The sequence below is a fragment of the Coffea arabica genome, chromosome 3e (genome assembly GCF_036785885.1).
Source record: "Coffea arabica cultivar ET-39 chromosome 3e, Coffea Arabica ET-39 HiFi, whole genome shotgun sequence".
NCBI classification, from domain to species: Eukaryota; Viridiplantae; Streptophyta; class Magnoliopsida; order Gentianales; family Rubiaceae; genus Coffea; species Coffea arabica.
Genome location: NC_092315.1, coordinates 1,042,030 through 1,068,350, shown reverse-complemented (window position 1 = coordinate 1,068,350; position 26,321 = coordinate 1,042,030). Strand labels below are relative to the sequence as shown.

Sequence of the window (26,321 nt, the reverse complement as noted above, 5' to 3'; positions counted from 1 at the left end):
TTAATGTTATAGTCAACTGATATTCGTGTGCTAAATTTGAAAGATGATATTGTTATTTGATATTTCTTTATGGATAAAAGGTGAAATATTAAAATATATAAAAAGATCTTAGCATTAATTTTATGCCAGTGATCCTCTTCTATGAAAAATAAAACAAAAATTCATTCCTTTCTTTTCTCTTCTCAAGATTTGATTTCTCACTTCGCATTTTTTTTTCTTTTTTGTTTTATTTTGTAATTATCTACAAATTTCGTGTATTTTTGTTAGGAGAAAAGATATCATGTGATGCTTCCACTGAGATAATTCTAACTTGGCATTCTTTTATCTCTGTTTTCCTCCATTTCTTTCTTGTTTTCTCCCTTTTTGCAATGACTTTATGGTCTATTAAATTCAATTGAAGGATCAAGTAAGATTTTGTATATATTCAATTTCTATTTGTTTTTTAATTACTTAAGTGCTGTAATGTCACTCTTATTGTCGATAACCATCTTACTTTTATTTTGCTAAGCATTTGATATTGTAGTTGACGTAGGAAGTTTATGTAGTATAATAATATGTTGAGGATTTGAAATTTATCATTCCCTTAGGAGGTTTCAAGACTTGATGGTCTTAGGTGTGAAAAGGCATAAAATTTGTTAAAAGAAAATTCTTTGCATGATAATTGCCTTGAAGAATTCCTTACTCAAACATAAAGTTGTATATTGACATGTCCTATATGGCCTTGCATAATAATTGTAGCAACTAGTTTGGGGAAAGACTTGTTTATCCATATATTGTAATCTTCCAGGTTGAGAATTTTGCATAATATAAAACTCTCTAGTTATTAAGATAAGTTTCTCTTATGATTTGCTAATTGTATGCATATGCTTAAATTGTTAACTATTGAAATTTGGACATACTCATTGATTCTATCAAATACAGATTACTATGTGAATGCGATCAAAATTGATGAGTAACTACTTTACATCAAAATTTTGGTCCTAAACTATGTATCAATCTAGTTGGCATACTGTCATCATTGGATTCAAAACTAAATACTGGAGGAGGGGCAGGACTGTTCCTGAAGCTTCATGGTCAATATTTGGCCAAAAAAAAAATGTAAGGTCCAAATTCCATCTTATACATCATTTTTTACACCATATGTGGAGTCTACAAAATTCTATTCTATAGTTACAGATTGTTGAAACGTATTGGCCATTGCGCCCGTTGCCCTTACCTTTATCACTTGGTGTTGTATGAAGCTAAGTTGATTAAGGCGCAATGGTTGTTGATATTATCATTTCGTGCACATAGTTTTAAAGTTCACCATTTGAATATGCTATTTAGAGTTATTTTAAATTTTTATCATTTGAATGGTTAACATTTTAATTTTTAAACTTCACCATCTCACCATTTCACGTTATCAAATCTTTGTTCTTTTTTATTTTTTATTTTTTCTGTTTTTATATTGCACAACAATGTTATATTGGTCAAACTATAGTTTAGATTAATAATTACTTTTTATGTGTAACTAACCACTGCCATGTATTTACTTCTGCCTCTATTCTTATCACTACCTACTACCAAATAATAATTTATTTGTATATATTATTTATGTAATTGTCAATTTTCTATATGTTTTATAAAAATATAAAACCAAATCTTATACAAAATAATTTCAATGATTATATTTCAAAGATTTTTAAATATTTATTTACTGTTGCACATTAAGATTTGGGGAATGCATTTTCTTGTAAATTGAATGAGATGTGGTTTTTTTTAATCTAAAAACTTCTCTTAAGGTTGAACATAAAAATAATTGATTTAGCAAATCTGTTTAGACATTTTTCTTACGTTTGAACATAAAAAAAATTAACCAAAAAGGCCACCGGGCTTAGTTTTCAAGTTTTTTTTTTAAAAAAAAAATTGCAGGCTTTAAGGCTAATAGCCTAGCAGTTTTTTTTTTTTTTTTGAAAATTTCTAGTAGTTGTTGAGCTGACTACACCCAACAATCAAAAGAAAAATTTTTCTACCAGGCATTCATACGAGAAAATTCATAAAAAATCTCATTTTTTATGAATTTTGATTTTTTGAGTTTGTTAAATTTTTTGTATTATTCAATTAATAGTTATTGGATTTTAAAGAAATAAAAAAGAACTAAAATATGATATTTATGTAGAAAAAATAGCAATATAATAAAGAGTGAGACAGAGAATGGCATAGGATGTGAGACAGAAGGTCCGTTGGCGTTATTCTGCATCATCCCTATAGCCGCTGCTCTATCACCAACTGGCATTTACCCAATTTCAGTTGCTGAAATTTCTCCGGTAAGAAGAAAATTTCCTTCCTCGATCTCTCTCAAATAGATTATGATCAGTTTCCTATGTGTTTTTTTATTTTTTATTTTTTTTATTTTTTTGAGTCGGATCTAGAAGGTGCTCTACTTTTTTTTTGTGCTTTTGCTTTTCTTTTCTGATTCAATGTGATTTCCCGTTGTTTGGACGATAGCTTGCAATGCTATCTCGCTAGGGTTTTCTAGATCTATTGGTTGGGATATAAGTGCGGTTTTGATAAAGTTTTTTCTAGATCCGTTGCGATTAAGTTTGGATTTTTTTTACTGACCATTATTTTTATTCGTTTGGGCGATAAATTTTGTCTACGATTTTACGTTCTCGAAAACATTATACAGAATAATTTTTTTTGGTTTCAGGTCCTACTACAATGGCGATCAATGAGTTACCTTCCTATCATACAGAATAATAATATACAGAATATTAACAAGAAATTTTTTATTTATTTATTTTTTGGAGTTTTGGGGGGGGGGGGGGTTATGATCCTCCAGTAGAAATGTTTCTAATCTTGGTTAGTTTGTGACTGCAGATAATGAAACTCTATTCATAGCGAGCGTTGGTTCTGGCTATGTCCTGGTCAAACTTGGATTCATGGCTTTTAAGAAGTGGTCTGGGCGAGATAAACGGTACAGGTTGGAGGGCCAGTACGATGGGACTAGCAAAGGGAAAAGGGTTTTTTCTAGGTTGCTAATGGGGCGATGAACTGAATTTGACATTCTGATACTAGTAGTGAAAGTGGTGGTTTTGTTGGCATAGATATGTATGTTGGTTTTGTGCATTTCTGGGTTCCTTTCCCCTGTTTTTGATCTGTGAATATCTGGACGCTCATTAATGCTTATTGCCAGCAACTTGTTTGTATTTTGGGCTGAGAGGGTTGAGCTGGCAAATGGCAATGACATCCTCATCCTCCTCTTCGAGAGAACGGTTCTACTCGTGTCTGCAGTCAATTTAACATCTCCCATGTCTCTTACAACTGATTCCAGAAAAAGATAAAAATGAAAAACAAAAGAGGACTCCTACACATTGAGGCCTCGCGAGCTTACTAAACCATTTAGGAGTGCTAGGTGATTTGTATCTGTCGGGGTTTAAGTTGTGCATTTTTTGGGTGTGGACGTGGACAAGCAACCAGCAATAACGACATGAACCGGCTAAACAGCAAACAATATAAATGTATCCGCTGAGGTTAAAGTTCTGCAATTTTTGGGGTTAGGGATAGGGTGGGTGGCCCCCAACTGCAAAAGAGTATTCTTGGGCAGCCACCATCAAAGAATTCGCTCCCCAAAACATCCCATTCATAGTCAGTCCAAAGCAATGCATACGAGGGAATGCCCAAAACCAAACCATTACTAGCAGGTAATCAAGCTTAAGCGGGAATGCACTTTGCAAAAGGAGTTGATTTTGTTGCTAATGTGGTGGGTTGCGGTTGGTGGAATTATGGTCGTACAGCCATTATTTTTCGGTTATTTGATTGCCTGTGACTGTGAATCAGAAGTTCGCGGATGTTGTACTTGTTATATTATAATGGTATCTTTTCAAAACTGCAAGCAAGAATTTGTAACCTATATATATATTTTACATATATATAAAAACCTAAGGCTTCTTCTCCCACGTTGATCCACGTGGCAAAACATGGGAGCTAAGCAACTATTGTGTTTTTTTTTTTGGCAATAACCTCATAAAGTATATCCTGGTCTAAACAATTGATAACTATTCTAGGACATTTTTGTCCTTTTACTTAAAATTACTTGTTTGCCCTTCTAAACATAATAGGCTTCCAGAACAGTAGCTCACTATTTGGGCTGAATTTTGGTTTTTCACCTGCACTTGTTCTCCTGTTCATCCGCGTCTTTCCCTTCTTTCTCTGTACTATCACTTTCTGCTTCTTTTGACTTTTAGTTTTAGCCTACCATCTTTCTGCTTCATTCCTGTTTCTTTCCCGCCTATTTCTTTTTCCTCTCATCAGACGAAAGGCAGAAGCTGCAATTCAACTGCTTTAGCAGATGATGTTTTCTCATTTATTCAATGTCAAATAAACTCCTTTTTTTTTTTGTAATTTCTTGCTCAGAATTTGCTTACCCACAGGATAATTCTACTTGGAAAGAGGAAAATGGGGAACTTTTGGTTAGATTAGGTTGTACCTCTTGGCCAAAAAATCAGCAAAATTTTCCCCAAATTATGCGTAGCCTTCGAATTCATCTTATAGATAATTCTTACAGAATGGCATTTTGGGGAATATTATCCCCCAACTACAGCCGACTTTGTAGCCATGGGGATGCTTTTCTTCTTTGCTTGACTTTTATAGATAAATTTGAGTCTTGGTTTTGATTGCCAAAATTCATTTTTTTTTTCTATTTTATTAGTTTCAGTGTAGCTGAATGTGTTCTTCTAAACTTTTAATACAAATTTAGCCCCATTTTTAAATATGATTATGACATGTTATGATCCTTTCGATATTACCCTAATGACTAAAATAAGTTCTTGAGTATTTTTTTTCATTCTCTAAACATTCAATGCATTGTTTTTTAGTTTTTTTTTCTCTTCTTATTTTATGACTGACGACATGGAAAATTTGTAGGAGAGTATTGGAGGATTTAGGTTTTTTTGAATTTCCTTTCTCCAGAATTCTGTTCCTTCTACTTGAAGTTGGCTTGAAGGTAAGATTTTTTCCCCTTTTCTAACTCTTGAGAAATTTAGTGAATGACTTCTCTTTATGGAGACAACCATTCTACTAAAAGCAATTTGTGTTCTTTGTTCTTTGTTTTACAGATGGCTGGCTGCCATGGAAGCAATCATTCTACTGAAAGCCATTTTTACATTTTCTTCTCCATTGTACAAATGTTCCTTTTCTTTCATGTAAAAAATAATATTCTAAGCAGAAGGTGAATAAATGTAATCCCCAGAAACTGGTATCTTCATTGTAAAGGTGTATGAATTTTATACTTTTTAAATGGAAAAGATATTATGTAATTTAATTTAAGAAGTAAGGTTCTACCTTTGCTTCTTTATTCTTACTCTTATTGATTAAACATTTACAAATGCAACATAGTATAAGATCTTTTGAACATTTACAGATGCAACATAGACTACATAGTATAGGATATTTTGATTTTCATTGGAGAGATGCTACTGCTAGAAAGCAATAATTTACGCACTTAATATTTTTTGCATCTTGCCAGTAAACGTATTTGGCACGCTATGTTTACAACCTAATGACCAATGATGCAAGCAGTCCACAAAAGTTTTTCAATTATACCACAAAATCACTGAACTTAATAAAATTTTCTACAAGAATATCTAATATCAGATTTCTTTTCAGCTAAAACTTTTATCCTCTAGCCTAAAAATGCTTTTAAAAAATTTTTAAACTTAAAAAGAAAAAAGAACAACAAATAACAACAGTATTTAGGTTGGTATTTCAATTAATAAAAAAAAATAATGTTCATATCTAATATTGTTAGGATCAACATTTCTTCAATTTTAATAGGCGGGCGTGAGCTATGGTAAACACATTATTACATTATATACATCTACATAAGAATTATCACTACTTACAATTTAAGTGCACTGAATTATATTTTCTACACAATAGGTTGGGAATTGGTTGTGCTATTGGATTTAGATGAATGATTATTTAGTTTGATGAGAATTTTGAACCTTTTCAAATGGATAATTTATTTCTAATTTAGAATAAGAATTAGATACAATTGTGCCCAAGTTTAAAAATAAGAGAGCAAGGAATTTTTCAATATTTGTTACACAATAGATTGGGCATTGTACAGCCAGAGCCATTCTAGTATATATATGTGTGTGTAACCTCTGAGCAGTTATCTTGACAATTCTTTTGATGTCTTCATTATGGATGAGGCAATAGAAAATTTGGGCAGAAACCCAGCAAGACGACAGGAGGCCAAGAACTTGGGCCTGAAAAAATTTTACCAACGCTACTTACAATGAGCATGGCGTTGACCATAGAATCAAGCCCAATAAGAAATAATCCTTTTAATTAGTTGCTACAGCCTACAGCCATCTTTAAAAAAAATAATAATAATATAAAATCTTGTGCCTCTGTTTTAATACACTAAGCTATTACAGTGTGATATCAAGATTAGGTAAGTTCAGCCGTCTGCTGTCACCAAAACTTTGAAACTGGATTTTCTATCTAAACAAATACTAGTAGTTCTTCACTATCTTACACCACTGGTTAATGTATCTAGTCGAGGGATTTTCTTTTTCACTTTTCCTTTTAAATCAAAATCTTACATTGAATGCAATTCAAAATTTTTGGGACGTTTTTTGCAATCTGCCCAGAAAAGGGCGGACAACACAACAATGTACAGAACCAGCACCACCGAGCTTCCTATCTTAACAGCATTCCATGAATGTCTCCAACCGGAGAGGTTGGAATTGTACATTTGCATGCGGGTCACATGCAACATCACGTTTGATTAAAGGATCCCTGTATTGGCCTAGCTCGTGAGGAATTAAATGCGATTAATCATCTTTAATGCAACTTGAAAATATAATACTGGTGAAACATTCATCATATGATGATTATGCTCTCATTGCATCGCAAGAGAATCCTCCTGTACAGTAGGAGCTACTGCTAGATTTATATAGTATTTAACCAATTCTTAGTTGGTAGCCTATTGAGATTTTAACTTTAACTTCTTCCATCATCTCGGCTCTTCTGTTTATTTGAATAGGTCACGGTGCTCTAGTCAATCTTATGACCCGGTTCCAATTTTCTGTTCCCTTATTTTCGAGGTACACACCAAAGAAAATATTTATATGTATATCAGCTCTTCTTTTAAGAAAACAAATACATATTATTTCTTTTTTCCTTTTGTTCTTTACATCGAATTCAGTGCACTTACCAAGTTCACTTTATTTTGTACTCTGGAGATGTTGAAAACTTGAAATGTGCTCAATCTTGAACTCCCCGATTCTAGAGCTCTGTCAAACATGTTTTCGAGAACAAAGATGCTTAAAAACCACATATTTTGTAATGCTAAACTAAAAGTGAGGAGGAGGACTCAATCCTTTGTGGCTCTTTTAACAATAGGATTATATGTTCATGTACTTGCAAACGTGTAGTAGTAACTGATGACCATGGAAGTCAAGTCACAGGATCTCTACTCATTGTGTACAGACCTAAGATGGATACAACGTACAATGAAGGAGGACTGCAATTAAGGGAAATGGCGCTGAGAATTGAGTCTTGAGAAGACAAAAAAATTTTAAAACAAAAAAAAAAGAAGAAAGAAGAAGACATACCCTTTATTGTAGGGCAATATTTGATTCTTATACTGTGAGCTTTCTTGCTGATTGACTCAAATGACTGCTTAGGTAGTCCACCAAGAAAATTTGTGTGAAAGACATTAACCTCTCCACAAATTCACCTTTATAGCTACCTACTGAGTAGTAAGTACTGATCCACTTTCAAAACCAAATTGTGCCCCGCAAAACAAGCCCTTTTTTCCTTAACCGCTCCACCCTACTAGTTATCTCCTTAAATGCTAGTAAATTACGTACATAGAACTCAATAAGCACTCTTACATTTCTCACTGTTGTTTTACTCTTCAGTTTCCAGGTCAGTTATCACCGGATTCATCTTTTGCGTCAATGGGAAGAGCAAGAACTGATTCAGATATCAAATCCCATTTGGTAACAGAAATATGCAACATATCAGACCGTGCTGTCACCTGCGCTCTTCAGCATCATTTCGGTTCCACTAATCCGCCTTTCGTTGATTGGTATCTGGTCCTCAAAGTATGTTTCAATACATCTTTTCCGTTGCAAGTGTTTTCTCAAGCTGTTTTTGAACCAACGATGGCTTACAGGTGGATGAGAATGCAGGGCCCGATATCATTAGGAAGCATTACCTTAGACTTGGTAAGTTGACGAAGTATAGTTCAAATTCGCCAATCTTCTTCCCCGTCTAGGTTTTACTCTACGATGGCTGGCGGCTTAATGCTCTCCGTGCAGCTTTGCAGCTTCATCCTGATAAAAACAAGCATCCCAAGGCCGATACAGCGTTCAAGCTTGTCTCCGAGGTAAAATTACGTCCCCCTGTTTATTCTTTTCAATTTCATATAGGTGACTACGGCATTTCTTTCTTCTTTGTTTTGACTTGAAGCTTTTGTTCAGATTTATTAGAGCATACCCGTTCGTATCAGATAACAGCACTAGAATCTAGAAGTGATGTGCCAAAGCTTTAATGCGAAATCACACATGCGTTTGTAGATGTTGGATAGATTTTAATCCGTCTTTACATACCGCTGTCTTAGATAATGTCGCGTAGGTAGGTAAGGTAACGATATAGCAAACCTTCAAGCCAAAAACATCGCCCTTCTCCGGGCGGTGGGCGGGGAGTTGGGGTGCCTTCAGCTTTTTGAATTGTCATTTCTCGTTTAAATTATTCGTGCTACCACGTTCATCACAGGCATATGCATGTCTATCAGACGACGCGAGGAGAACAGCTTTCAATCTGGAGAGGCATAGGAACTTCTGTTTCAAGTGCAGCAATATTTCAGACGATTCCCCCATCCCGAGCAACACAAAACCCAAGAGAATACCCACTTCAGAGAGGACAAGATCTAATCATGCCTTGCAAAGGATGAAGGACCTACGGGCCAGATTTATGGAAGAGGCTACTATTATAGAGAATTGTCTGAAGGCCAATGCAGCATCAAGGGTATCAGACTCATCCAGGAAGGAACTACCCACCTTCAATCCTGCAGATTACCTTTCCCAAGGCTATCCTCACCGCACCACTAGCAATCACAAGAAACTGGAGCGTTCTATGTCCAGAAACTATGGGCTTCACATATTGCGCATGAAACCATAATCAGAAGAATGCAGATCAGAATGGAAAACTTGCTGTACCAACTTTAGCCAAACCTACAAACTTCGAGCCATTCAAAAAATTACAGCCAATACAGAAAACTTGTCTTGAATTTGGTTTTGGATTTGTTACTTATGAACAACCAGGATAGCTTGTAAAAGAAAAAAAATTCATGATCAGCAAGCAAGATTCATAAGCACCAAGTGATTTTACAATATCCTTCTAACAGATTAAAGGGGTTCCTAAGTCAAATATTTACTTTTACACCTTGAGTACAAAACTTTAGTGTTCACCAATCTTATGCAACTGGAGCAACTCATCAGATGCAGTTGCAAATGTTGGAAGACACTGAATGGCTGGATGAGTGCAATCATGCTTAGTTCGCTTGGACATAATCCCAATCTTGCTCCTTAATGGAAGTCCTGATCGGCTTTGGCAGACTCATTAACTGCAGGTAATGTAAGAACGCCACTATCAATTAAGGGTTGCAGCTCTTTCTTTGCTGCTTCACGCAAGGCAAGGTCTGAGGCCTCTAGGTATGCAGTAATCACCTTACAACTACACAAAAAATAACAGGATCATCAGCATTGTTTATTTGTTCTCACATGGACAGAAAAGCTAAGCTCTAAAGTAGTAAATTGAACCTGTGACCCTGAGCCCATATTGCACATTTGCCCTTTAGAGCTTTCTCCCACAACTTGGAAGCAAAGATAGGGCAATCTAGAATAAGCTTTCTAATGGTCCTGCTAGAATGAAAATCTTCAAGGAGATGGTCGTCTTCTGCTCCCTCTGATTTAGGTTCTGCTACAAGAGTTGCTATTACTTCATACAATTTTTCCAACTTTTCATCCATAGCAGGGTGAAGAACACCATCAGCACCCCCAGTTACTACCTATTTATACACATTGGTAAATCATGTGGAAAGTAAAAAGGTTACATGAAATCATCCACAAAAAGTTAAGCTGACAGACTACAGCTAAGGAAAGAAACAATTATAAAGCCAAATCCAAGAAAAGCAACAGCTTGATAAATGCAAAAATTATTTTAAAATCACTGCAATTCTCAATAACTATAATCCCAAAACTTTTGGAGGAAAAAGAAAAAAAGAAAAGGAAAAAAGAGTGACAGGTCTGCCTCACGTTTTGAGCTAGTTAAAAATGTAGATGGAAACAATTTAGGTACATCTATCTAGATAACTCCAAAGAGTAATGACTTAAAGTATGTCACCTAGGACTTAGAAAAACAATGGACCAAATTACATTGTAGAGCACAATGGTTCCTAAATCCTAAGGACCAATAAACATACTAAACTACAACATCTATAACTAGAATTGTCATGTAATTTTTTTCTTAACCTTCTCTCTCTCTCTCTCTCTCTCTCTCTCTACATTGGAAGTTGCACCTTTCACCTAAAACCACTCTTCTTTCTAGCCACACACTCATCTGAGATTTAGTGTAATCTAATTCATGAACACCTCATTTAAGATGATTAACTTACTTCTTTAGTAAAAGCAATTGAGAAAAATAAAAGAACTACTAGTGTAACTGTGCTCCTCATACAAAAAACCTGACATACCAGTTACCTAACAAGGCAATGATCAGTGACCAGTGATCGTTTTCTCTTAAACTTGGAAGGAGGATTAATTATCTCTTTCTTCCCTGAGTGACTGTCAGATGTTTTTCCCTTTTTAACATTCAATAGTTAAACTCACGCTTGGTTGAAGCATGAAACACAAAAGAGTGGTATGATCACAAAAGTGTTCTTTTTGTTGCATCACAACTTAGTGTCAACCCATGCGGCGACCAATTAAAGCCAATTGTTTATAGCTTTCTTTCTTGTCTGATTTCACGATCAAGGAGGATTTACATTAGGATTTATGTGCCTGCTTTGCAATACCTTTAGTCACCTCTCAGTGATTTTCTGTCTTCCACTGTGCAGGTTTTAATCCACTGAAGCACAGCTAAAATAAACTTGTTAGTAAGTTCCTATATGTTCCATAACTGAGATTCATGAACATCTCTAAACAAATTCAAGAAACTAGGTTATACAGTTTATTCTCCATGGTAGGCTGGCTATTGCTTAGACTCGTTAAGAAATGTTACATTTCTGTAGTAAATTCACAGATTAGGGACAACAAACTTATCCACTGCCGGAAGAGGACAACAGAATTTACATCTTTCATATAAATTTAAAGTTCCTCAATTCAACAAAAGGTGAGCTCAAAAGTCCTTAGATAATTGGCAATATCCCCCTGAAACGCTATAATTTCTTTCTACTCATTTCTGAATGGTACCTCCCCAAACGTAAAATCTCAGTCCCACCACTGAATTGGAACATGCAACTAAGTGTGGATCCAATTAAAACCAATAAACCTACCTCATAGATCACTTCCTTGCCAAACTTTGACCTTAGCAAATTTTCTGCCATCTCACTGCATACATCAATGAGTTTCTGCACCCCCAAAAAAAAAAAGAGGAAAGAAATAAAGAAAAGGAACAGCAGTAAAAATAAGGTAGGAATCAAAGCGTCTATGGTGAGACAATCAAACAGTCTGAATTGGGTAAATCACATAAAGGCTATACAATCTTAAGAGGGAAGTACAAAAATATAGGCTAAGAATATAGAATATCAGCAGAATCATGTAGTGTCATGCCAGCTCAGTTTCAAAGCCCACTTTAGTCCATATAAATCAATGGTAAACCTAGTGCAGAAGCCTCCTGCCATAAAAGTGTTTCAGGAAGGCTAGGAGAATGTAGCCTTGCATTTGCAAACAGATTCTCTGCTTCTTCCCAGTCAGCTCCAAGAAAAAAAATCAGAGCAGCCTTGCTAGTGCCCAAGGTTTGCCTCATCCTTGGCCTATAATAGTAAAAAAACAAATCTACAGGATCAAAACATAGATAAAAGTACAGAAAAACACGAACCTCGGCAAGCCCACTATTGATCAACAACTCTCTCCTTCGCGTTAAAGGATCCTTCTTCGCAACCTCATTTACATCTGAATTCTTCCCAGCACTTTTACCTGTATTTGCCTCAACTAAGATCTCACCATTGTCTCTCTTCTCCTCATCACTTGCTTCATTAACCTCAGAAGACTCTTTTTGCTGAGACAAGAAAGAACTTGTTTATAAGCTACCTTAATATCATATAAACAGAGCCAAAATACATCCACTAGGTTCAACTAATGCACTTATATGTTACAAAGTTCTCAACTAGCAAAAAGATCAAGCTAGTTACCTTCGTGTTGAGAGAGGGGATAGACAAACTTAAGGACATGAGATCATCTGGGCTTAAATAGCGAGAACAATTTGGATGAAGTAACTGCAGAAGCGAACGCCTTCCATTCTGAAACAAAAACAAAGTATGTTTAGGTTATATATATGCTATTTCACATAAACCTGTTGGATTCAAGATTTACAGATCTCTAAAAGTCCATGAATGAAGAAACATTTATGCATCTGGTGAAAGTAGTCTGAGCTAAAGCATTATCAACACTGTTCAACCAAAATGTGAAATAATTTAATGCTGATATCGATGCAGGAAGAAATAAAGTTTCAAAAAACTCAACTTTAGACCAAAGAAAGGCAGGCCTAAACATAAGAAATTACACAAAGGGAGGGGTTGAAGAATCACATCTTTGGTTAACCAGGAATCCAGCTTAGAAGAGAGTGCACAAATCACATCTGGAATGAACAAATGTTCCTTAACAGCAAATAAGCCACAATGTTCCACATCTCAATAAGGGCAAAGCAATCCTTTTTACTTTAACTAGGATCTTGCAGCAACTCAGTATACGTGGTGGTTGCCATGCTAAGCACATTAATATTCTAGTTCTAAGACAGCTAGCTCTTTCCAATTCAAGCTGAGACAGAAGACCTTAACTACAAATTCAGGACTTCTAAATCAAATTTGAAGGTCACTGGATTATGCTTGACACCAAGTCTTAGAAAAAGCCATTCACTTTTTCAATTACAAGGGAAGATAACTAATAGGGCATAGACATGACAATTAAGACTACTTGAACTGTTTTGCAGATCAACTCATTCCGGCGTCAAGAGAAACCCAGAATAATGAAGTTTATTGAAACTGTTGCAGAAGGTCATTACTCAAGTTGCAACTGCCTCTAGAGACAATTTTCTTGTAATTGAACCTTTTCTATTACATATGAAAGAAAGCTGACACTCAACTAAATTTGGGCCTGATTATAACTGCCTGAGAAGTGAGCGCACCAGAAGATTATAACAAGTTTAAGCAAGTCCTTTAAATTACAAACCTGATCTAGAACAAGTTCCTTCAGAATGCCCTCCAGCTCACGAACGATGATCTGTAATGCAAGATGCACTTCTAAGATGCCACCTAACATCACTGCTTAATAAAAAACTTAGTTGCTAGAAACCAATAGCTATGGAACCAACCTTTGATAAGAGTTTCGTGTCATCAACTGTTGAAAGAATGGAGACAAGAACCTGAAATTTGTATTAGCACGTTATACTTCCAAACTATCCAATATGAAAGTAGGGTAAATGCACTGAGAAGTCAATAAAGTTCACAACCAAATGGCCTATTAATGAAATGTGTGTTCGACAATCAAAATTTCTTGCGATCTATTATGGTGTAAAATGAATGCGGAAAACCAAAAAACAAATAACCAGGAGATTCTGAGTTCTTGAACTCAAAAAATGCAAATAGCTACAAAACAAAGACAAGTCAATAATAAAATCATACTCACCATACTCCCAAATCTGTCACGAGCAATCTTGTCACACTGACCTTTCATTCCTTTAATGATTTTCTTCCTCTCCTAAAACACACCATCAAAGAAAACAAAAACGAAAAGTAGATTGATCAACAACAGATGACTATACAAAAAGAACAGGGAACTTTTGAGTTTTTCCACAGAAGATAAACAAAAACAAGACTTCTTCAACAAACCTTTGCACTACCATGTTTGATGCATAGTATACCAACCCGGGAACCATCCCTAGTGTGTATCATCCGAACAAGAAGTGGACCTGATAACTGCTGAATTACATCTGCAGCAGATGACTTTAAAATACTTGATTTAGATATGTAGGATCACAAATAGACGCAACAGTTGTTAAAGTCAAGGTCATCTAGCAACAGAGCAATTCACATAGGAAATACTACCTGATCTGCAACAGTCAGATACTCCATTAGTGTTCTGTGTATAATGGAGTGGTCTAATATTCCTTTCTCCAAAATTGGTTGAAGCACTGAGCTCATGTGACGTACAACAGAAGACCTTTGCAACTGTAGCTTGGAAATTACATCAACTAATCTGACAGGAAAGGCATCAAAGTAAACAAGCCTCTATTAGAACTAAAATTCTTTTCAAATTTGGGAGCAATTATATAATTTAATAGCTTCATTAAATATATTCTTAGAACAAGATAATCAATTAGAAAAAAGCAAAACTGGTATTTTTGCAACCCCAGAAGACAGGACAAACCGTGGAGAATCACAACATCCAATGCAATTAACTTGACTCCTTTACTCAAAATTTTGAATTAATCCCTATCCTTACATAAGGAAAGAAAAAGAAAACTGTTCACACACTATCTTAGAAAAGTTTAGCTCTTAAAAGAACATCTCTCATAAACTTTCAAAAGAATAACAGCTCATATTAAAAAAAGGAACGTATCAGTATCTATGTATTTTTGTATGGATTTATAACATGAATCGCTAGAATTACTAAGCCAAAAATATTTACCTGGTTTCCTTCATAGAGACAAGATCTTTGAATAACTGCAGTTCGGGAGAGTATAGTTCCATAAGTAGAGTTTGTTTCTGACTTGCATTTCCCACATCATAGGCATGTTCAATAACTGCAAAAAATAAAGCAGCAGAACATCAGAATTTTCAATACTTCAATGCCATTGTTACATGTCAAGTTGAGGGATATATGTCAATGCTTCATCCTCAACATTTATTGCATTAAAAAAAAATCAAATCTGGCATGCAACTGAAATTCAGCTAAGGAACACAGCAAGGTGCACTTCAAATATCATGTTTAAAAGCATGACAAACACCTCTTAGCCTTCTGATTATGTAGAACCACACAAATTATCTCCAAAATCACATTAAATTCTAATACCATTGCAATTTCAAAATTTTCACAGGTTTTAACTAGTCAATATATCAATTGTATGTGCCAAAAAAAATTGGATCCTACCAAGTGAGCCCACCATGTGTCGAAGCAGAGGCGCAACATGCCCGTACAGTGAGGAAATAAACTCTGACAGCTGGTCTTTGGATGCTACAACCAAATAAAAAGCAAAGTAAGAAAAAAGGAAAAAGAAGCTTTGATGCACTTCATGATTTTGAAGGTTGAAACATCAAGCATAAAGCAATTCTTAATAAAATATGCAAAAGAACGTAAGATGATATGAATCATCCATCACAAACATAAAGAATCATCTTGTTAGAAGCAATAGGATAAATGCAACTTAATCTTACCATTATCTAACATCTTCGTCACCAGATGAACAGCATAAGTGTTTGTGGCTAGGCTAATAAAATGCGGCTGAAGTTCCATAAACACTGCACTCTTTTCTTCTTGTGAACAGTACTTAACACATGTCTAGTCAAGAGACAAAACCAACTTATGCTGTAACACACAATAATCCGGAATGTTTAAACACAGAAAAAAGGAGAAGGAGCATAAACAGGTTGTTACCTGAAGAACACGAGATGAAACATGAGAACTGGCGATCTCAGGAATCTTGCCCTTCATTTTTCCTAGAGCTTCGCTTGCCAATCTTTATGTGCATGTGTAGAGGGATGCAAGCAAAAGATAACCATTATTATTGACTGCTGAAAATGACAGAAGTAAAGACTTTTTCTTCCACTACCTGACAGATGAAGAAGGGACAAAAGCAAAATAGCAAATTAATTTTCTAATGTAGTAAAATTAACACACTTGGATCTATCTTCTTTCGCAATATCTCGACGTCGCATCTTCTCCCACAGGATTGAAAGCTCCTGTCAAAGAAACAATTTCAAGTATTGCTTAGATGTTAGGACTCCTATATTTGACAGCTACTGTCTGGTTGCATTGTCAGATAAAACTCAGCCATCACAAGGTTTCTAGCTTAAAAGTATGTATTACATATTTACATGTACTTAAAGATTTGAATCCAAAGGCATATGCTAAATCATAAATTTTTTGGTATAACGAAAACAGAATATTGAAAGTCTAGAGAAGCAAAAACCCAAGAAACATTCTACTCAGAGAATGAATCAACACCTCGAAATGTACACCCCCACAGACAAACTATGTGCGTCAGTTTAGAATGGAGGAGCGAAGATGATATAGACAAATGAAGAGAGAGAGAGCCAAAGATACAATAACAACGAATATTCCCAATTTCCACTGCACTCAAGAGTTTGAGTTTCTTGCTTGTGGCTAGGGTGTATTGTTGATGTTACAGCTGAATCGAAGATGGTAAGTTTCTTTTCCCTATGCAGCCAATGCTTTACCCCACCTGGTCCTAAGGAACTGGCCATTACCCAAGCCTAGTATTGGTTTGCCAAAGCAATCGAATTTTCCAAATCAGAAGCTTTGCTATCAAATAAAACTAAGGCACTGAGCATTCCAGGGTAGTTGATAGTTCCCCGAGTCATGTTCAATACCAAGAATCAAATAATCCTTTCATTAGCATGTCAACAATGATTACTGAGCTAAAGTAGTAGCAACAAAACATACTTGTTCCAGAGTGTAGTGTTTCTTCCTCTTCTTCTTTCTTGCTTCAGCCAATTCCTGCATCAAGTCCGTGCACCCAAAAGAGATTAAACTAAAAATGCAAGTTTTACCTAACCAAAATATACAATACCCAAGAAAAAAGTTTAAAGGCTTTTTCGATAGAATTGATTATTTACTTCTTCGAAATCCCAACTTGAATATGAAACCCAAAAAAAAAATTTCTGAATCATCAACAGCCAAAAATTGGATTAATTTCTACCTCCACCCAAGACCACCTTCTATCAGCTAGCAAAGTCCACAAAACAAAGGACGACAAAAAACCAAAAATGGTGCCCCAAAAAAGAAAAAAGAAAGAAACCTTTGCTAGCAAACGACGTTGTTTTTTGGTATCTGGTACGTGCTTCTGTGTCGGAGGCTTAGCTCCATACTGCCTAGATGGTGGTTGTTTGGATGCTTTGAATGGTTTCTTGGACCCCGACTGAGAATTATTGGTAGAAGGTGATTTCAATCTCTTGGGATTGGCTTTTCTTTCCTCTCCTTTGGGTCCAGCAATTCTCTTTCTCTTCTTTGAATCGTTGCTTTTTAGGGGCTTCGCTGCCATTTCTGAAGCTTTGAGTGATGGAGCAGTCTCAGGTCGAAGCTTTCTGCACGATGGGGTTTTTGCGAGAGGGTTTATAGTTGAATTGGTTTTCCTGGCAATAAGTTGGGCTTAGATATAGGCTTGGGCCAACATCTTCGATGCAATTTTTTCGTTGTTATTGTCGCCGGAGCCCAACCCACCGGTGCAATATGTGTTGCTTAAATGATTTTTATAGCACATCATTGAAAGTTGCTTTGTTTGCTTTTTCTCTGAATGTTTATGTTTTAACTTTTGTTACCTTTTTCATGTAATAAAAGTAACTAAAAAAAGGAAGAAAAGAAAAAAGCGTATCAAATATTTGGCCAAAAATTATTTGCTTGTATGACAACACAATTTCTAACACACATTTTTATCTTTCCAATCACCTCTTTATTTTACATACATCACATCATAAAATATTTAATATTTAAAAAAGGTATTACTTGCTAGTGTTTATGATTGTTGTCAGCTCTCAAATTTCTTAAAGATCTCTAATTAAAAATGATTGCAGCATTTTCCTTTTTCGTTGTTGGTAAAAAGTTTTTTACAAGCAATAACAGATTAATGGACTATATTAAAGATCTCAAATTTCTTATGCTCATCGGTTTACATTTTTTCTTCGTTTTTGGTATAATAAGCACATGATTTAAAACTTAAAATAAAGTACTAATTAACATGTTTTTGCACTATTTCAAAGTGATGACGTGGATTTAAAATATGTTTATCACTAACGTTGAATACAAATTAATACAGTTACTGCTCAACTTTTTGCAAGGAGTGAGTTGACAATCGGGACCGTTAATTGGTTCATTTTCTAACGTCCTAGGCCCTATGGTCTGCAGCTTTAAAAAGAAAAAAAAAATCAGTATACATAAAGGTAAATTTTTAGTCTAGATGCATGTCATATGTATAAAATTCAATGTGGCATTTATCCATTGTCTTCATGCTTTTGATTCGTATTCTTAATCTATTCTTTGTGTTGTTTTCGATTAGGATGGCTATCTATTTGGAATTGAGGTTATCAAGAGAGGATCGGTGAACATGACTCCCTCTCCCGGAAACTGGTGAAGAGCGCCTGATACATTACTGCTCATCGAAGAGCGCTTGTAAATGGTCTTTTTGTGTTGCTAAATAACATATTGATATGGCTTTTTAGATGTTTTGGGGTTGGTGAGTTTGTTTGGATTGGTCCTTTTAACTGGAACTTTGCACTAGCATAACAAAATTTGCCTCATCGCCGTCGCCAAGCCCATCTTCGCCTTCCCCTCCCAGACCTATACTCTCTTTCATTAACCTATATAGTACTAAGGGCGAACGCCCGGTATCCACGTCGGACGTGGTCGTCCTCCGCGTGGCGGCATGGGATTCGTTTGATGCTGGCGTGGAGCGAATGCGTTGGTTGGCAACTGTTCTCATTGCACCGGATCAGTCCTCCAGCCGTGTGCCTGCTTTTGTCTCTTTATTTTTTTTCCACTGTTTTCTTCTTTCTTCACCTCTCTGCCACTTCATCAATCTCCTCTATACCGACTCCACCTACTCGAAGCTTTTCCTCCTTGTGCACTCTTCCTTGCACTCCAAGTTTTACCTCCTTTTGCACTCAATTTCCCCCTCCTCTCTGCTACTGTGTTTCCTCCGCATCCTCAGCCTGCTCCCCCTCACCTTGTTGTTCACTTTATGCCCTTACACGTCTTCCACCTTTGAAAACCCGTCTTTCGTTGGTCCTGTTTGCCTGCATCCATCAGGTTGCCCCCGTCAGGCACCTCTCTGCTCGCTGACTAAGTTCGTCTCTACCGGCTCCATCCTGCTCCTCTCATTTTTTCTCTTTCTTCCTCGACCACAGATTTCCTTTTCTTTCATCTTTCAGCTCCAAAATTTATCTTCTGTGCCCCGCATTTTACCAAATTTTATTTTTCCTCTTCTCTTCTCCTCTTTTTTTTTTTTTTGCCACTACATCCCTTTGTCCACGCATCTCTTCCCCTCTTTCTCTCCATCCTACGGCTGCATCACCTCAGCCTTTACTGTTCCTCTCTGTCCCTTACACGCATTCTCCTCCTGCTGTCTCGTCCTGCCTGCTGGCGGATTAGATTGCTGCAATGATGACCCATGTAGTTGCTTCTCCTTACCTCTCCTCACGATTAGCCATTTGTTCTTCAGTTCCTGTTTTCCTCCTGCTGCTTCTCCTCTCTCCTTCCTATTTTGCTGCGCCAGGTAACCTCTCCTCCTTTTTTTTCACCTGTTTTTATCGCCTTTTTCGTTTCTCTTCCCTGTCGTCCTCTGTCCCTCTGATCGTCGGTTTGTCTTATGCATTTTCCTTTTCTGTACGATGTTTGTTCATTACACCTCCAGCCAATTAAGCCTCTCTTTTGAAGGAATCCTCCCCTCTCTTCTCCCCCTTCCCTTCTGATTTTTAGCTGGATCAGTGTGTGCTTCCCTCTTCCTCCCCTCCCCCCAAATTCCTCTTGTATGTTACTTTAGCGCCATCTCCTCGATTTTCTCCCCCAATTTGCTCTTTGCAGCTGATTCTCAGTCTTTCGTACAGTTTCTTTATGCAGGCCCGTTTCAGCTGCTTCGTCTAGCCTGTTCTTTTGCTTTCGCCTATCTGTTGCTTCGGATAATTTCCTTTCTGCTTGGTTTTGCATCACCCTATTGTGTTTTTTTTATTCTTATTGTTGCTGTTATCGGTTGCTTTTCTGTTTGCTCCAACCCCTCCCCCCTTCTCTCTCTTGCTGCTTAGCTTGTTCCGTTCCATTACATGCTATGTTTGCTCTTGCAAACAGTGGTCCATGTCAAATCACATCCACCTCTCTTCGATCTTTTTTCACAAAATGTCTAAGGTTACAAAATTTACTATCCTCTCTCTCTCTCTCAAGACTTCCGCCGTCCTTCTCTTTCTTTTCTTCCTCTCAGTAGCTTGTCTCTTTTCCAGCTCTTCCTCTTTTTTTTTTCCTCCAAAAAAATACTCGCGCTTCCATTTGCTTTGGTAAATCATTATTTGTATCAAAGAAGGGCTTGAAGTTCTTTTTTTTTCAGTTCTTTCATTTTTTTAGTCGTCGATCTAACTATTTATTTTACTCTTTGCTGTTTTTAGGTTTGAAGCAAGTGTTCTTTAAATGGGTGATAATGCAAAAGAAGAAAAGGGATCTAAGGTAATAAATCTTTTTTTCTTTTTGGTTCTTTTTTGCCCTAATTATTTACGAGTTTTGTTGTCTAATTTTTTTTCCTTTTATGATGTTGTAATGTTGCAGGTGCAGATTTTCAAAATTTCCTCCACCATTCTCATGGGGTTTTGTAAGTTTTGCTTTCCCCTTTGAAGTTGGGTTCTAAGTGGTTAGTTTCTAGAAAAAAGAGTTATTTCTACTGTTTTTTTTCTCATAGTTGCTCTGTTTCATTACTTTGTTTTTTTGGGATTTTTCTTGAATTGCTTGACTTGAATGTTGATCAATCAAACAAGGCAAAAAGAAAGGGATTCGGAGAAGATTACAGCACAAGAACAAAAGAAATTCCAGTTTCGAATTCCTGTTGCTGCTATCTAGAATTTCCATCAAATAATAAGCTTGGTGAAGTTGGCTACGGTCCTGTTTCAAATCAAACCATTTTGCATGATGGACCTCTGGATTCTTGGTTGAGATGGTGGTGTCGTTTGAAGGTCAATAACCAATATCATGAATAAGGTATAATTTACAGTAAAGGTCTATGACTTTTGCTGCCTTATAAAGAGAGGCTGCTTTGTTTAGTCTAAAATTACTTGGACGAAACTTTTTATGAAAAATGAAGCTAATATATATGTATATATATATAGACCAAACTATCAAAGTTGTCTATCAAAGTGCATTCATCTTATTTTCTACTCTCAAAGTTGCAGACATAGAAGTTTTATGATAAACTGGTTCATTAATTTGCATGCTACTCGTATTATTTAAAAGATCCTCCTTTAAAGAAATTTTGAAAGTCAGTATTTACCAAACCTTTTTCATATGCCTATGAACTAAATCTTGGAGTGGAGAACTGTAAATCTCTCTCCAAGCATTCTGTTTTTTTATCAAGAAATATTTTTCCTTTTGGTTGAGTTGATATATGTACTTTATAGAAATCATATAAGTTCAAGTTAAAATATGTACTTAAAATTTTGTCATTTCACTTATTTATTTTGAATTCCTTGACTATGGTGGCTTTTGGTTGATTTTCCAAATTTTATTTTTTCAATTCTTGGCTGATAGCAGTCGGAATTTTAGAGTCAATTTTATCCTTCACTATGATTTTTACTTTTTCAGGTATGTTGCTTTGTTTCTCAGAGATCTGGTATTTGTTTGAACTGCAAAATTCTTTTACCCTTGATTGATTTTGGTAGATATGGGCCACTGCTCATAAATAACAGATTGTACCAATTATTCATGTGTATGCAGGTTGCTAAAATCTTAAAAGATCGGCCATAATAGTTTCGTGCTTGCCAAGCTGTGGATGTCCTTAATGCTGATATCTACTGGAAACGGTGGAACCATTGAACTTCTTTATATGCAGGTCAAAGTTTTATGTATGCTGAATTCTGTGATTGTCATCCACTGTTAAGTAAAGTTGTTTGACAAATGTAGTTCTGATTTCCTTGTTCAGCTCTATGCCCCTACTACTCTGGCACCAACTCGTGACTTTTGGCTATTACACTATATGCTTGTGATGGAAGATGGTAGTCTCATGGTATGTACCTCATAGTAAACTGGTGGAATGCAAAACGATCTTGTCTTACCTACTTTAGGTTGATTTATTAAATTCTTGAAAAACATTAGATCTGTGAAAGATTGCTGAACAACACTCATAATGGTCCCAGTATACCACCTGTTCAGCATTTTGTAAGAGCTAAAATACTGCCAAACGAATACTTGACCAGACCTTGTGAAGGAGGTGGCTCCATAATCCATATAGTTGACCACATAGATTTAGAGGTATTCTACTTAACATACTGGTTTCATCATAGAGTAGGCTACCCATGCTATAATAATCGTATTGCTTGTCAACAGCCATGGAGTGTGCCTGAAGTGACCCGTCCACTATATGAGTCATCAACATTGCTTGCTCAGAAGACAACAATGGCGGTATGATATTTAGATTCTATGCAGTTCTTTCCTTTGTGCCAGCCATGCCATTGTATTGGTTTTAGATTTTAATCTCAATTTTTGGAATGTATTTGTGAATGTACTAAAGTATCCAAAAAGAGATGAATATACCATTTTGTTCTGGCTTTATACCAATTAAGACAGATCTCACATGAAGTTTCTCAGCCTACTATCACAATATGAGGAAGAAGACCTGCAGCATCACGAGCACTTAGCCAATGATTGAGCAAGTAGGTTTCTGAGCTATTGACATTACGTTCTGATGGCTTCTATTTTTTTATGTGAACCTAAAATTTACTTTATTTTTTCTCTAGGGATTTCACTGAGGCTGTAAATGGTTCCACAGATGAGGGATGGTCTATGCTTGACAGTGATGGCATTGATGATGTTACTGTTCTTGTGAACTCTTCTCCCGACAAATTGATGGGACTAAAGTTTCATATGTTAGCAATGTAGTGCTATGTGCCAAGGCCTCCGTGCTTTTACAGGTCAAGAGATTAAATGCACAGTAAGAAACATTATGAGGCTCCACTCGGATCTTTAGATTTTCTCTGAAAAGCAAAAGGAATTGATAAATGGATGAAAGTCAAGTTGTGGTACATATTGCCTCAAACTACAACTGTACATACCACAGTAAATTTAAAAAATACTTTTTTTTTGTTTTGTAAAATACGATGATAAGTTCAAGAGTTGAAATTTAAGATAATCCCAAGAAATTTGATGGCTAGACCAAGTAACCATTACCTTTGTGTTTAATACTGTAGGTCACTATCTTTGAAAACTGAAATGAATGTTAAAATATAATTTTCTTTCTCACTGAATTTTCAGGTTACGTACATACATAATTTTCTGGCGGCATGCTGCATTTCCTGCTCTTTTAGTATGATTTATAAATCATGCAACTACTAAAGATTCCATGTTTTGGCCTTGCAAGCTTGTTGTATTGAATATATCATTCTGGAGAGTGATAACTTATCATCTCTGTTTCCTAATGCACATTTAAGCTTGGGAGGGCTTGAATTAATTCAAAGCACCTATTTGCTTTGCTCACTACCCTCACTATTCTTCCTACTGTTTGGATGCAAGATCTCACTCTACTTAGATACATCTCAGGTGAGTGATTTATTGACTAAGGAACTTTTCAAAGGAAAGAATTACAGATTTAAGGGAGTGAGAAAAGCTTCTGTCCAAAATCTCAGGTGTCTTTCAACTTTTCTCTGCTCTTTTTTGGTTGATCCTTGTCTTTTTTTTGGGCTTGTTTTTCATTACTGTCCATGTTGATGGTTTGTTTGTAGCCATTTTCAACCATTTTTTCCAAAGGGTTTTTGGTGATTGACTGTAGTAATTTTATGACTTCTGTAGTTGTCTGGTGTTGAATTTTTTTGGTTGATTACCAGGTAATTGCATGTGAGTGCACTGATTTTAGTTAGTTATTTCCTTGTGAATGCACTGATTTGATGGGAAAATAGTTACTTTTAGCGTGTCAAGGGGTTAGATTTTTTCCCCCTTTTGTTTTTCTTTGTGCATATACTTGGTGAATTACTGAAGCATCTCACTATCTATATTTTCTTTCTTTTCATTATTTTTTCTTTTTGTGGTGCCTCTTGTGGATTTTGTTCCTCGCGTACCATTTTGTGTGCTTCAGATAGTATCATGTTTATTGAGAACTTTTTCCCTTTAATTCTTATATTCAATAGGTGAAAGCAATGATCCTGGAGGTAGAAGTAGATGATGGAGATGGAAGATTATGTGATAGTGATTTGGATGGAGGCTTCAATATTATTTTTATTAAAACCCTTGAGCAGCAAATTGTACCAATGCTTAAATTAGGACTGATTAACATATACTATTACCATATACTAATCAATGGTGAACTTTAATATGCACATTTATGATACACAAAGATGACTAAAAGTTTTCATTTACTATGGTTATACGAGTTTACTATTGCTATCCACAGATTTCTGATACAACTCAAGATTAGCCATATTTCTTACTCTAAAATTCTTGGAAATTTTTCTGACAGTATCTTGTTTCCATGCCTTTTACACATAGTGGTCAAGCCCATAAGAAAACATGGAGTGATACAAGTTTACTATAGTTCTGTACAACCCCCCTTCCCCGGTTTTAAAAAATTCTGGTTTTCTTGTACTCTATTACCTCAAAACTTCTTAATCACAAATCTGGTCTTATTAGTTGTTTCAGCTTAATGTTGGCTTGTGAATTTTTTTCCATTGGCCTAAATCTTTTCCCTCTGTTTGATGCAGGAATTGTGCCCAACCGCTGAATGTTATTTTTCTGTTAGAAGCTTTGTGTTTCTCTTTTACAGTTATTTTGGATTTTGTTCTGTTTTTTCCCTTTATGTGTACATAGAAGTTTTGCTCCAAAGAAAACATGTGGTGACATGTTCACTGCTATTGTCCATGACTTTCCTTTTTTTTTTTTCCCAAAAATCTGGTTTTCTTTCACTATGTTACCTCAAAACCTTTTATGTTGGTTACTTTTTTTTGGTGTAGTATTTTTTCCCCTGAACTTGAATAACAGTGATGCTGATATGAGGTATAAGCATGGATATAGTACTTGTAAAACTTTTTATGATGCTAAGATTATTACTTCGTTGCTGATCATAGTCTTGAAGACAAGCATTTTCTACACTTCCTTCCTCAATCTCGCACTTAATTGCTGTATCAATTTTTGGGGCTGCTAGAATAGAAATTACGTATTCCTGATATCACACGTTCCACATTTAGGTGTTACTTTTATAGACTCCCACTCATTCATGAAGTTATGCTTTTCACAAATCAATGATATACTATTTCTTTCTTCTTTGTAAATTTTATATGTATTTCAATAAGTAAAGATATGTGACACAATCACAATCTGCTCTTTATTCAACCTCTATAATACTTCTACTGAACCAAGACTAAATGGGCATACGTACTATCTATTCCACCGCGCTTGGCATACGTACTAAATGCGCATATGTATTGTCTATTACAACGCATGTATAATTACAACTTCTTGCCAGCATCACTACTTTTCACTAATATTCCTGTGTAATATAGTTCCATTTTTATGGTTCGCTTTAATTGTGCTACATTTCACTCATTTTAATTCTCACTAACATTACTAACTAAACGGTAACTGGTAGAGGTGGCAAAATGGGCGGGATGGGCGGGATTTGCTTGGGTTTGTGATGAAACCGAGTCATATGGGTTTGGGCCCAACCTTACCCATATGTATTTTGGGACTAACTTGGGCGGGATCACTTTGGGATGGGTTTAGATTGATCCCGCCCAATACCCAAATCTATTTTCTACATATTTTTTTTCCTTTAATTCATTTTTATTTTTTATATAATTTTAATATTTTTGATTTATTAATTTTTTTTTAGTTTTATTAAATAAACATGCAAGTGCTTTATACTCAGGATTCCCATAAAAAATTGGATTAACAAATAAAGGAAAAAATAGATATACAGTCATATTCCAACATATATCAAGATGACCAAGGTACTTAAGGTGTTGAATATTTATCCTCATCATTGTCCAAAGATGACAGGTCTAAATTGACTGAAATGTTGAAAATTCTTGTGGATAATGACTAGGAAAACTACTAGATTATATTCTCTAGTATGACTATAAAAATTGTTAAAGATAATTTTTTAATCTAAGACTCCGTTTGGATTGGCTATTTTTT

The 26,321-nt window shown here is 35.6% G+C and overlaps 3 protein-coding genes and 1 long non-coding RNA gene across 25 annotated transcripts; 3 read left to right on the top strand and 1 right to left on the bottom strand.

Annotated features, from left to right (window-relative positions):
* The first annotated feature begins 2,132 nt into the window (after window positions 1-2,132).
* Window positions 2,133-5,310, top strand: LOC113737983 (uncharacterized). Its single transcript, XR_011842360.1, has 3 exons — window positions 2,133-2,306; window positions 2,860-4,984; window positions 5,097-5,310. It is a non-coding gene; the product is annotated as an uncharacterized lncRNA (long non-coding RNA).
* A 2,346-nt stretch (window positions 5,311-7,656) lies between these two features.
* On the top strand, window positions 7,657-9,254 carry LOC113738073 (uncharacterized). Its single transcript, XM_072084164.1, has 4 exons — window positions 7,657-8,099; window positions 8,171-8,222; window positions 8,316-8,383; window positions 8,773-9,254. The coding sequence occupies exons 1-4, from the start codon at window positions 7,953-7,955 to the stop codon at window positions 9,175-9,177; spliced, it is 672 nt and encodes a 223-aa protein (XP_071940265.1). The 5' UTR covers window positions 7,657-7,952; the 3' UTR covers window positions 9,178-9,254.
* A 93-nt stretch (window positions 9,255-9,347) lies between these two features.
* On the bottom strand, window positions 9,348-17,570 carry LOC113738072 (pumilio homolog 24). Its single transcript, XM_027265234.2, has 17 exons — window positions 17,254-17,570; window positions 16,899-16,952; window positions 16,113-16,174; window positions 15,870-15,951; window positions 15,650-15,773; window positions 15,366-15,449; window positions 14,904-15,018; window positions 14,321-14,471; window positions 14,105-14,218; window positions 13,902-13,973; window positions 13,588-13,638; window positions 13,446-13,496; window positions 12,410-12,517; window positions 12,097-12,276; window positions 11,552-11,626; window positions 9,819-10,066; window positions 9,348-9,732 (listed from the first exon to the last, which is right to left on the bottom strand). Exons 1-17 carry the CDS (start codon window positions 17,494-17,496, stop codon window positions 9,585-9,587), a joined length of 1,962 nt encoding a protein of 653 aa, XP_027121035.1. The 5' UTR covers window positions 17,497-17,570; the 3' UTR covers window positions 9,348-9,584.
* Window positions 17,571-18,963: 1,393 nt separating this feature from the next.
* LOC113737824 (homeobox-leucine zipper protein ATHB-8-like) lies at window positions 18,964-25,249 on the top strand. 22 transcript variants are annotated; one of them, XR_011842350.1, is made up of 11 exons: window positions 18,964-19,722; window positions 20,603-20,660; window positions 20,760-20,802; window positions 20,966-21,185; window positions 21,918-22,032; window positions 22,123-22,206; window positions 22,296-22,601; window positions 22,780-22,852; window positions 22,937-23,110; window positions 23,736-23,821; window positions 24,320-25,249. XR_011842350.1 is itself a non-coding variant. In XM_072084162.1 (10 exons), exons 5-9 carry the CDS (start codon window positions 21,973-21,975, stop codon window positions 22,846-22,848), a joined length of 444 nt encoding a protein of 147 aa, XP_071940263.1. In that variant the 5' UTR covers window positions 18,964-19,722; window positions 20,603-20,660; window positions 20,760-20,802; window positions 20,966-21,185; window positions 21,918-21,972; the 3' UTR covers window positions 22,849-22,852; window positions 22,937-25,249. The 22 variants fall into 22 exon arrangements, 7 of the variants coding, with proteins under 7 accessions (XP_071940263.1, XP_071940264.1, XP_071940262.1 ...); XR_003459980.2 differs by having other exon boundaries at window positions 22,296-22,451; window positions 22,527-22,601; window positions 22,763-22,852; window positions 22,937-25,249; XR_011842349.1 differs by having other exon boundaries at window positions 23,736-25,249.
* Window positions 25,250-26,321: the final 1,072 nt, after the last annotated feature.